Source organism: Anser brachyrhynchus (genome assembly GCF_964034855.1).
Source record: "Anser brachyrhynchus genome assembly, chromosome: Z".
Lineage (NCBI taxonomy): Eukaryota > Metazoa > Chordata > Aves > Anseriformes > Anatidae > Anser > Anser brachyrhynchus.
Genome location: NC_137697.1, coordinates 21,120,629 through 21,133,171, shown reverse-complemented (window position 1 = coordinate 21,133,171; position 12,543 = coordinate 21,120,629). Strand labels below are relative to the sequence as shown.

General features: G+C 38.2%; 1 protein-coding gene across 7 annotated transcripts in view; it reads left to right on the top strand.

Moving 5' to 3' along the window:
- The window catches only part of IQGAP2 (IQ motif containing GTPase activating protein 2), a 127,002-nt gene that overhangs the window by 71,907 nt on the left and 42,552 nt on the right, over positions 1-12,543 (top strand). The window contains exons 6-13 of one of the 7 annotated variants that reach the window (XM_080573840.1): positions 864-931; positions 1,298-1,411; positions 5,044-5,222; positions 5,864-5,951; positions 6,511-6,674; positions 7,221-7,308; positions 9,649-9,812; positions 10,334-10,494. In XM_080573840.1, coding sequence (XP_080429966.1) covers positions 864-931; positions 1,298-1,411; positions 5,044-5,222; positions 5,864-5,951; positions 6,511-6,674; positions 7,221-7,308; positions 9,649-9,812; positions 10,334-10,494 — 1,026 coding nt within the window. Of the gene's footprint in view, positions 1-863; positions 932-1,297; positions 1,412-5,043; positions 5,226-5,863; positions 5,952-6,510; positions 6,675-7,220; positions 7,309-9,648; positions 9,813-10,333; positions 10,495-12,543 lie in introns of all 7 variants that reach the window. The other 6 variants (XM_080573839.1, XM_080573842.1, XM_080573841.1 and 3 more) reach the window with 6 other exon arrangements.

The window sequence follows — 12,543 nt, the reverse complement described above, 5'->3', positions numbered from 1 at the left end:
TATGAAGTTGTGGGTGAGGTAATTTAAGTAAGAGGTGCAAAATAATCCTCTTGGAGGAACACGTTATTTCAGTCTTATTTTTAAAATTTACTTGCTGAGAGTTGATACCTTTTCACAGGATTTATTTTGCTCATTGAGTTTCACTGATTAAAATAATAATAATAAAAGTCTTTTGTAGATAAATGCCTGTCTAGTGTTTGGAAGATATTGAGCAAAATATGCTTAGCTGTTTTTCAGATATCACCCAGAGCTCTAGCAATAATGAGTATAGAATTTTTTTATTCTATATTGAAACAAAAATATTAGTGCCTGGAAAGCACTTTTACACAGAGTTTATTTCATTTTCCAAAAGCAAAATTGTTAATGACACAAATGTGTTTGAGAGGACCAAAGCGCAGGCTCCTATACACTTAATAAGAAAGGTGTCAGTGATTTACGTGCCTGCAGCTACTATCTATAAGGATGTAAGTAAAAACAAACTATAGATCCAAAGATGTAAGCTGTACTGAAGTGCATTCACATCCTGATTTTTGCCAATATTAACTTTTGAGTTTCTTTAGAAACCCTTAGTGGAAGACAATTGCTTGTTTACACTTCTGTGATCTGAGATACAGTGACAGTGCCTCTTACAGATGCTTCTTTGAAACTTCAAGTCAAAAGAGACCTCTTACTGTAATACCTAAAATGCAACATAAAAAAAACTTGCTAGTTTAAGTTTATTCCATATCTCTCCATGAAAATCAAAGGTTAAAGTACAAGCTTCACAGTGGCAACTTTTCTAACAAAAGCATTCTCTGTTTATACAGAAAGTGGACACATGAACAACACACAGGACTTCTAATTCTAATATTTTTACTTTGCAGTTTATATCTGTTCAAACTAGGATTAGCACCACAGATTCAGGACCTACTGGGAAAAGTAGACTTCACAGGTAATAAACTGCTTATATAATCACGTATTAGATAACTTCTTCATGCTGTAAATCTGCTAACATTGTACATATTTTCCATTATGGTCTTTTTCCTCCCCTAAGCTTCTGTTAAGCACGCTGTAATTAAATACATGGGAGGTTGCTATTTTTAATAAACATCCATCTTTGAAGGACAGAAGGGAGTGAATTTGCATGGAATACTTGCCATATCTTAGATTCCTTCAACACAGGGAGGGAAAAACTGCTAAGAATTCCTAGTCACATGTGCTTTCAAAAGAAAAAAAAAGTCATGCACATATTTGTAGGTATGGTGGTTCACAATGGATTTTTTCGGATTTTGTTTATATATTTTTTTTATTTGAACAGAGGAAGAAATCAGCAACATGCGAAAGGAGCTAGAGAAGTATGGCATACAGATGCCATCTTTTAGTAAAATTGGTGGGATTCTGGCCAGTGAATTATCAGTGGACGAAGCTGCATGTAAGTATGTCTCTTGTTTTCTACTAAATACTGAAAGAATGCCAACAAAGTACTTTGTGTTTTAATGCATCTATCTTGCTATAAATAATGAGAAAGACAAGTTTTCATTTATTATCATGTTGCATAATTGTTGCAAGGCCTTTTGCAGCTCATCAGTCTGCATTTTTTGAGCAGGAAAGAACATATATACACCCATGCAGCCTCTGGAAGTGTTACCCCAAACAAAGATCTCTTCCTAGCTTTTGCATGTGGTTGGTGTTTTGGTAGCTAGTGTTCCTCTAGAATGTAGAATTGAGTTCTGTGGGTGCCTCCACGTTGTAGGGGGTACAATGGGCTAGTGAAGACAACACATTTAGTGAAATCGGGAAGTGTTAACGTAGGAAAGGGGCATCAGGGAAAAAACACAACTGCATTATAATTAAGTTCCAGTAAAACTTTTTAAACCTTGCAAAGCAGCGTAATTGAAACAAGCTGCTTCATAAAACGAGTGTGCTGAAATTTCCAGACTTGAACTTAAAACATGCTTCCTCATGTTGATACACATTCTGTCATATACTCTGTAGCCTGCTGCAGCTTAATTTTGTGTATGCTTGTGCAAAGCCAGATCTCAAAATACTGTCTTTGGAAGTGGGGACAGTTTGCTTTTTTTAGCAAACTTTCAGAGACTTAGTGACTACCAAACACTTTTCTAGTGAGCTTCCTTCCTTCCCTGGAGATGAAAGGGTTGCAACTTCCTTCTGTGAAAGATTTTTATAGCATCTATATGTAGTTTCCTTTAACTTCCAAAATGTTTTCAGCCCTCCATAGAAAATTAGGGTTTCCTGATTCTGGTTCTGTCTCTTTGGGCAAAGCGTGTGCTATAGATAATGTGCCCTGACTCAGAACAGGAAATATCTGCTGTGGGAACCCTCATGCACTAGGAAAGATTGACATGGAGATCCTGCCAGAGGAAAGGGGGCTACCATCCTGCTTCTGAAATGGAGTAAGCAAAAAAGAAATACGAAATGAAACAACTGCTAATGACTCCTGCTGTGCTGTCAGCAATAGCAGAAATCAGTGTGCAAAGAGTAAAACTTAGCGCCCTCAAAACAAGTTTTTACAATAACTTTTTCATACATTCAGACTACTCTTGCCAGTCTAATTGTTTTTTTTATTGTTTCCCTTGGTAGTTTCCAAGGTTTGCAACATCCACCAACACAAGCTCACAGCTCTCCTAACCTTGACACTGTCTGTTGTCTACGTGTTGCTAGCTCCACTTATGTCAGCAAGGCCTATTACACAACTTTGGAAGAGATTGCATCTTTCCTATGTTTTTGTTATATGTGGATTCAGGGCTGGTATGTCTTAAGAAACGCAATCTTTACTTAGCCCCATGAAACTTCTGTGGGTGTTAACGTTGAAAGTCGAAAGAACCATTGTGGCTTTCTGCTTGCATTTCCTCCATGCCAGCTGCTGATGTTTCTCCTCTGCTGCTGTGCTGAACTGAACTAGTGAAAATTGTTTCAGAACAACTTTCTAGCATGAGTGTAATGCCAAGCTATGGAAAATCCAACAACAGCTAGACAAGCTTTTGCAGTAACTCTGAGAACGTGTGGCTTCACCTTATTCTTCATTTGCCTGTTTTCAGTTTCCAGTGGTCTGCTCTTTTGTTCCACTTTCCTGAATTTCTTGCACCTTTGTTTTTCAAAATGCTCAAAAATTTTAGTCATCAACAAATGTCTTTCATTTTCTTTATATACTAAAAGAACTAAAAGGCTATACACCCAGATGTACAGACCCTAAATTAAACTTGATCCCAAAAAAGTGATTTTTTTAGAATAGTAGCAAAACTACTCCAGGCCATGTAGCAGTTTAGTATTGATAGAGTAAGGAAAGATGACATTCTTGTTTTTTCCCCCCAATACATTTTATTGGTGATGTGAAAGTAAATCTTAGACAAGCTTCTGTGGTGATAATGGGGAGCTGCTGTTGTCCACATTTGGGATAGGTTCTTTAAATACCCATCAACAATTACATTACATATAGTAATGTTTGAAAAATCTTTGAGATGAATATGCCACTAAAATAATTACTAGCATGTTTTTTTGTTATTATTTTGTGGCATGCTGGTCCAGATAAAACGTAGCTATGGAGAAAACCCTTCCTCTAGCCTTTTCTCAGGTTTTTCCTCAAGGAACAAAAGTGTGCAGGAAACATCTGGGAGGGATGTGTTGGCCCTTACTCTATACCTAACTCAGCTGCAAGTGATCTTGATTTTTATACAATCATGTAATTATTCTGAGTGGAAAAACAAGACCATTTCCATTCTTGTCTAGAAAAAGAACAAATCTTTGAGTCGAGCATTTTTTGGTAGTTGAAGTTTTGTTGTTTTCTCAAAAAGGTTTAACACTTAAGCTATATTAATGAGCTGCTCAATGGCTATAGTGAAGCTTATGACACTTTTTCTCATATCCTGTGCAGTAATGTTCTGAGAACTGTGCAGAGCCTTTTGTGTGTTCTTCTAGCTGTTTGAAATTTTCCATACTACTGCTTTCAGGTGACAGAAGTAGGGACCATTATATCAGTGACTCTCTTCACTAACTGCTCATGGTGATCCTCTCTTAGGAAAGGAGAAGGTTTGTCTCAGACAATTTTACGCATGTTATGCAGGATTGTGCCCTGCCTAGGGACTCTTAACTATGTTTCTTGGGGCACAAATTTCAGAGTTTGAACTTTCTTATAGTTGAAAAGTTCTATATAGGAATATTTATTATAAACAATGATTTTGCGTAGGATCAAAACGTCATAGGGTCACTTAGGTTGGAAAACACCTTTAAGGTCATCAAGTCTGACCATCCACCTAACACTACAAGTCCACTGTTAAACCATGTGTAGCATCCACCCATCTCTTAAACGTCTCTTAATGAAAGTGACTAAAAATGCTTTCAATTCCTGCATGTAACTGCCTTCTAAATGACATAGGACTTGAATAGTAAAACAACTCATGTTTTGGTTTTGGTCAGTAAAAGAGTAACCCTTAGCTGGGAGAAGGGATAACACGTAGCAGACATAATGTGCTACCAAAGCTGCCTCTGAGATAAACGTTTTTGTTGCTGCAGCCTAAGTGAAGCATTAGGAGTGGAATGTTTGAGGGGGAATATGCAAACTGTCTTACACATATTAAACACTCATTTCAAATAAATCAGTAGACAGTATAAATAATAAATGGATATGAGGAATATGAGATGGAGAAGGTTTCCAACCTGGTGTTCTGAAATCCTCCCTGGGGAGGTGGCTGTCAGTCCTGGGATTTAAGCTGAAAGAACGGAGCACTTATATGTGGCAGCTGACTGGAAGGGTAGGATTTAGGCAAGCTGCAGTTAATCTTGTGATTGTACATACAAACTGTTTTTCTTGGGTTCTACTGCTACTTCCAAACTTAATAGAATTATTTTGTTATCTTGCTACAAAAACTGAGATTTCCTGTTAACTGGTAGTTTGCCATGGTTTAATGAAGAAAGTGGAATTTCTGCTGTCTATAGCATGTTATCTGTATTTTACTTTTTAAGAAGCCTGAGGTAAAAGAAATAAAAGCACTTAATTTGAATATTTGAATTGCTTCCTGAAATCTTGGATTGTACTTTTAATTTTAGTGCATGCTGCAGTAATAGCAATTAACGAAGCTATTGAGAAGGGAATAGCTGAGCAAACCATTGCAACTCTGAGGAACCCAAATGCAATGTTGCTAAATGTGGATGAGGAACTTGCTCAGGACTATCAAAATGAACTCTTTGAAGCTAAAAGGAGAAAACAATCAAGTGCAAGACTTAAGGTAGTGGTATTTTATTACCTCTCACAGTACATATGTTCCTTCATGTTGCTCTTCATGCTGTCGTATTATTTCAAAATTACATTAAATTTAAATATTAGTGCAATTAGGAAAAAAAAGCTAAATAAGATAAGTAATGGTAATCTAACAAACTGACAGACAATTCTAGAATATGGTTTGTATGAGTTTGATGTAGTTCAACTTTGATCAAGGAATCTTAAGGAGTCACTTAAGTCTAAAAAATAAATAAAACAGACAATTTTTCCTCTATCACTTTTAACAATTTCTCTGTTTAAAAAAAAAAAAGTTCCAAAGGGAATGATACCTTTTTGGGGCATAAAATGTAATCTTTTCCCCAGGTCTTCAGTGTGAAATTACTTGCTTTGTTTTTACATGAAAGACAGTGCTTTCTGCTGATGAAAAATACTGCAATGTATTTATACTTGTACTATACAGAAAGCAGAAAATGCTTTAAATATTGCTCAATCAGTTACCACAATGGGCAGGTACTTTTGGTTCATGTGGTCAACAAATTCCTTTGCGCGCATCCAGCAAATACTTAGCTGATGTAGTTTTAATGACTCCCACTAATAGCTTTTCTCCCTGCAAAATTTTTGTTGACTAACAACATTTTATTTTGTTAGAATGGCACAATCTCTGAAGAGGAGAGAGATGTCTATGAAGAACTGCTGACACAAGCTGAGATTCAAGGCAATATCAATAAGATCAACAGTAAGCCATTCAGGATCCTTACAGAAGTGTGCATGTAACACATGGTCTTCCAGACTGCAGCTGAACGTGGCTTAAATCCACAGGAACAAACAAAATATTTCTGTGGAAACTCATAAAACATACAGAAGTAGCTAATGTCTGCCTACAACAGGTTTTTCTTGCTTTTCCTACTCTACTAATCTTCTGGGGGCTAATGTCTGTTTGTGGGTTTTGCTGTAAAGTTTCCGCAGTTCAGAATCCAATCTTTCTTGCCTGCTTTTTTTCCTCATGTTTCAGTTTCTTCTGTTTGCAGAATACTGTAAATTTTGACCCCCTCTTTATACACCTGAAATTTGTTCATAAACTTCCACCCATTAGTTAGCTGTAGATAAACTGCTCCCACATGGGCTCATATAGAATCAAACTCTGCTTTACAGGACTGATCTTGAAATAATCTTCTGCTGGATAATGACTGACACTCTATTTGGCTTTCACAAAAAGTGAGATGCTGACAGACTTGATTTTTATTTATTTTTTTCAAAAACATATGTGCTGTTTATAAGCATTGTTTTCATTTCAGTTCACATAGCTTTAGTCCAAGTGAATGAGGCTATTGACTGGCAAGATGAAGTGGCACTGATGGCAGGTTTGAACCGTCCTGCTCTAAGCCTACTTGAAGTTCTGCCACAAAATTCCTCATGGTACCTATTGCAATTGTGTGATTCTAAAGCACAGAAAATGCAGGTAATTGAATGGAATGGGTACTATGCATCAGTTTGATTTCTTTTTTTTTTTTTTAGCTAACTTAATCCAGAGAGAAATTACCCTACTCTACCTTCAGTATCACTTAAGAAATAACTTTATCAAGATTTTAGAATAACTAATGTACTAATCAATACCAAAGTAGTTGCATTTGCTCTGAAGAGCATGACTCACTTTTAAGTAATCACTAAGATATCAGAATAAAATTTGGGATATGTCATGCAACCCCTAATAATGTTTGTTTTGAAAATGAGTACAACTCATTTGTAACTTGAGTACAACAAAAGATAATATTGAACCATTAATGGCTATGAAAGAATTTTGGTGGAATTGAGTTTCAGGGAGAAAATCCCACATTCTGAGTAAGATAAAAATCACAGGGAAAGATTAATGCTGTGTTTACTGTGACATTGTATTTGATGCCCAGGCAATACTGCAATCAAAGTCTAGTGTCCCATCAAGGGTTTTTATCCCTTATCTCGCATCAAACTTGCAAGCATAATCAAATCTTTTTTTTTCTGATGATAGATAGCAGGGGGTCCAATTATGCTCGACAAAAGTGAAATACAGAAAGAAGTTAGTGTTGCCAATGCGGATGCTGAGGCTCACAAGCTTAGTGAGTAACTGTTTTAATACTCATTTTTTTAGCATCACTGTTTAATTATGTTAAGATGATTAATCGAATCCCCAATTCCTTGCATACAGACTAGGTTTCTCACACTGAAACCATGTGCATTGCATTTTATTTTGTAACTGTCCATCTCAATGTCACAATTGCCAAGTCATCAATCTGTGTTACAGTGGATGTATTCTTTTTACCTAACACCTATGAATGACTTAAGCTACTGGTAAATGCATTGTCACAAACTGAACAGAGTGCATAGCTTGATGACTTGCACAGTAGGAGAGATGAACATCATTGTAGCATTAAATTAGAACAATCAAATGGAAGAATATTTTGCAATCACATTCCAGAGAAAAATTATTCTTATTTTAGATTTATCTAGATTTAATCTGTAGTTTCAAAAAATATAGTTAAAGGGGATCTAAATTTGCAGTGCATGCATTGCTTCTTTTGACTGGAAACTTCTTTGCTAAGAGGTTCAGCTTTGTTAAGCTGCTGTCATTTCATGCTATATCTGAGCATGGCTTAGTGGCTGTTTTCTCTATTTCCAATGCTTTGAATCCAGGCTGACTGCTTTTGTAATGTAACTTAAAGTTGGTACAGTGAGGTCAACCTAAGCCAGAAGCAAAGTTACTAGCTCAAATGTTATTCTATTTTAGATTGGTTAGGCATGGTGAGCAGTACTTTCCTCTGAAAGGAGTGCTCCTTGGTAAACAAAATAATGAAAATTGTGATCTATGAAAAGCAGTAATGGTGCTTTGGAGAGCAACTTATTTCTTATGTCTGATTTAAAAAGGAAAAATAGCATTTTTGTTATTGGACTGTGAACTTGTTAGTGTGTGTTCTGTAAGTTGCATGCTCAGTTCCTAAATTAGGAATCAATTGTTTAGTTGCTGACTACAGAACTAGTTTAGTTTATTTGTGGACTCTAGGTCTTTTCTTTGCTCTTTTCTCTAAAAAGCATGCATGCGGTAGCTTTGAGAGCCTTTGCTGTTTCTAACCACAGGAGTAGCCAAAAGGGAGCCTTCAAGAACTACATGGCCCCATGTGACCATGCTTCAGAGCAATTGAAATGAGAAGCAAAGAGCTTGTTTAGGTGGGCCTGATTACTTTAAAAGGTTTTTGAAGTCTTAATTTTTTATAATAAGACCCAAGTAGTGTTGCATACATGAAACGACAATGGTATCAGCTGTACGAGCAGTCCTGTACAGACTTGAGCAGTCAGTGGTGACTAAAAGGATTCCCTGGAAAAGAGGAAAGTCATGAGATAAGGTGGAAGAAAGGGGGGTTATTTTGCTGATGGAAACGACATTCACATAATTGTCATTCTTTACTCTGCCATACACACTCTAACCTTTAAGGTTGTTTCCTGTTTATGCAAGACTGAGGCTGTACCTTGTGCAACATATTCCTGGGTGCGTCCCAGCCTGGGTTTCTTCATAATTGGCTCCTCCAGGAGTGCAATTATGGTCACTGACTAAGAGAGGAAGTGTTGCCAGGTTGCTGTGGCTCAGATGGGAGTGTTTTTCAGTGTTTTTCTGCTGGCATTCAGATCTCTGAAGTGTGTTCAGCAAAACAGAAATCAGGTGCTGTTCTGGTACTGAGATGGGTTGCATTAGTACTTCTCTATGGTGGTCTGTTTGACATTAAATTTGAGCTGTGGAGGAGAGGACAATTTCTAGACAGCAGTACTTTTGAGGACTGATCTTCCAGACTTAAACGGACATCTGGTAGTACACAAACTTTTAGAAGCTGTACCATATGTTTCTGCCCCCCCCCCTCACTTTAGCCACTGAAAATTCCACTTCTAAACTTACTCATCCGTTTCTACCAGGCATCTTAAAAGAGACGATAAAAAATGTCATTGGTATGGCAGGCCAGGTATTTAGCTGGCTGAGTTAGGTCCTGCTGAAAGGAGGACGCGGTGAGGGAAGAAATGCAACAGAAGAAAATGAACATTTGGGTTGAGGTGGGACTGGAGTGCTTGAGCTGACATACTGAGAGGAACATGCTGCAAGCAAACACAAGGAGAGACATTAGGTCCTTCTCCATGTGCTAGAACGAGTCAGATCCTCGCTTTGGAATACAGGTACAATAGTTGATCCCTAATATCTACAAGTCCAGAAACTATTTATAGTCCTCTGGTCAATTATTTGCTGCAATTTTTTGAATAGACATGTTTTGCAACATTCAGCAGTTTGTCTTATAAAACCTGACATTTTCTTTCAATGACAGCAAATAATACTCTCTGGATAACCTGTCATCTACATGGCACAGAAAACAAATGGCTTGTGAAAATTAATAGGCTTTTCTTTCCCTGCTGTTCTCTAGAACTTATAGCAGTTGACAATATCAATACTGCAATTCGTAACTGTGATCCTAGTAAAACACTGGTTGCACTGATGAAACCGGAGGCGCAGCTGCCTGTTGTTCACTCATTTGCTGCTGTTGTCTATCAGACTGAGCTGTTCAACCTCCAACAACAGAACGCTGTGGTAAGAGTGAAATGCTTACGACCTGCTCTCTGATGTTATGTAGCCGAGCCATGAAACAGCACAAACATAGCATGTTGTCTTGTAAAATCGGACTTAATTCTCTCACCATGGTGTTATGTATTGCATGATTGTTTTCAATCAAAGTGGCAAAACTGAATTACAGAAGTCATTTCTTGACACACTTTGCTCTGGCTGAGCTCTTGTGTTGCAACAAATTGACTGACTTTTTTAATTGTTGCATGCTCTTACTGAGGACTAACCCTTCATATATTGTTTAGGGTAAGAGGGTATGATCAGAAGAGATGGGACTGGGGCAAAAGGCCGAAAGGATTTGTAGCAAACAGAGTAAGCTCTACTACCATTGCTGTGTTAAAGCGACATACCTGTGACCAGGAAATTTGTCTTAGCACTTCAGGCTTTCTAAATCAGTTCCATCTCCTTGATGGTATCTGGACTGTGTAACTCAAATTTGTTACACTGGTTATTTAGCTTCCTGACTGAGGTACATTGTTGTCCTACAGAATTACCTGGCACATGATGAACTGTCTATTGCAGTAGAAATGTTGTCAGCAGTTGTGTTGCTAAACCAGGCCTTGGAAAATAAGGACATCCTAATGATAAAGAATCATCTCAGAAACCCATGCATTGGCTTCAATAATCTGGAAGAGGAAAACTTGCAACGGTAAAAGTTCATGTTTTGTTGTCTGGATGAGACTTGGCAACTTCTGCAGAAGGATAAGTAGGCATTTCACTGGGGGGGGGGGGGGGGGGCTGTCCTGTGCTGTGGTTATGAAGATGAAAGGGCTGTAAAATAACGGTTATGTTATTAGAGGAAAACATAAATACCAAACTAATTGTGTATCTATAAGTGTAAGCAGTCTCACAACCTCAAATATTTGAGAGCAAAAGGATATGCAAGGTGGAGGGGAGACATTGTCAGAAAACGGATGTTAAGATCTGAAAAAAACTTTGAGGTCACTAAAACATAAGCCAATAGTAGCTGGAGACTGTCAATCAGTAACCTCTTCGCAATACTGATGGAGGATCTTTGGAATGAGATAATGTGTTGAGTGTCTTAAGGTCAAGTAGGCCCCTTAGACACTGCCTAACCCCCATTTTTCAGCCAACGGTTTGCGAAGGTCTGAAATGTAGCAAAGTCCTGCTTACTAAAAAGCTGAGTACAATGCTGTGGCACGCGTGCATGTTCAAAGTTGAGTTATAGCCTTCACTGAGCTGCTAGCTGCTTGCACTGCCACATGTCTGACTTGTCACAGCTATGAGGTGCTGCTGTGCTCTTCAGCTTATCTGCAAAAATAAAAAATTAAAAAAAATCAGGCAAATCTACAACGTGTGTGAGACCTGAGGCTCCAGCCTGTGGGGAAGAGGGCAGGTTCTCACCACCTGGTCATGGGTAGTGGAAATCTGAGTGCTGCTGGAAGGTATTACTAGACAAAAAGGACAGCAGTGACCTGGTCACTGAAGGTCTTCACCAGGCTGTGAGACAATGTGAATCTGAGCCCTTACTAGGTTCCTTGAAGCTGGAGGGAAAGCAGTCAAGATAGGGGGGAAAAAAAAAAAAAAGTAACTTGTGTGTGAGAGTTGAGAGAGGCTTCCTCTCTGTCAAGAGGCAGGAAGAATCTGTTCCAACCTGAAAGGGGGGGTGGGGCAGAGTGCTGTGGGGTCGAACAAAATCAGCGTGCCACTTGGCCTTGTTGACGTCATGGTGCTTGGGGGAATGAGAAGCAACGTTAACCGTAAATATACACAGATGACCCCAAAGTATTCAAATGCAGTGTTTGACTGATGACATTGTGGCCTGATAGCACTGCCAGCCAATACAAATGAAACGGAAGGATTAGTTGGAGTAGGGAATAAAAATTTTATTATGCTAGTATGCAAATCTGGGCTGCCAACCACAGGTTGAGTGTAGCAGGAAGCTTTGATTACACAATACCCAAAGGGGTACAGTAGAAATAGAGAAAGTTCTATGAGGGAAATGATATTCAATGGCTTTCTACTGGAAGACGTGTATTTGTTAGGGATGCCTTTCCTAGAAGACAGAAATTCAGTGGAAATACGACAAAGTTCTGCAACATTGTAAGTTTTGTGTGGAATGTTATTAATAAGAGTTGCTAGCTTCTCATAACTTCAATTATTTCCTTAGGAAAATTGGAGTGAGAAAAGATTGGGTACTATGAAATATAAAGTTTAAAATTTGCACGAGGAACTACCATCTTACAAAAGATTTAAATAGTGGGACTCATTACTAAGTACTGCATAAGATTTGAAAATGAGCTGATAAATCAATGGATCACAGAATCGTTTGCAACTATTAAACATTGATATGCAATTTGCAGCTTGGGGAAGCCCATAATGTAGTCTGATGAATGTAGGGAGGACAAATCAGAACAGGAAATAATTCTTTACTGTACTGGTTTGGCAGCAATTAATTTCAAGCCACAGCTGGAAATAGACGACAGGTATTTGGTCTGTCTTACTGGGTCAGTTGAATATTTGGTTCCAGAATTTCAAAATTAACTTTCTTGTACAGGTGTTTACACTGCTGTGAAGGTTTCCAGGTCAACTAGGTCTGTGATCGTTCTAAGAACAACAGGCACAGGCTACAGAGCTTGTGCTTGGAGGACCATGATGTGTGGGACTCATGTCCTTTCTCTTCCTATGGCCCACCGTCCTCTATGTGCAGGATGCATGGTTATCTTCTAAGCATGAG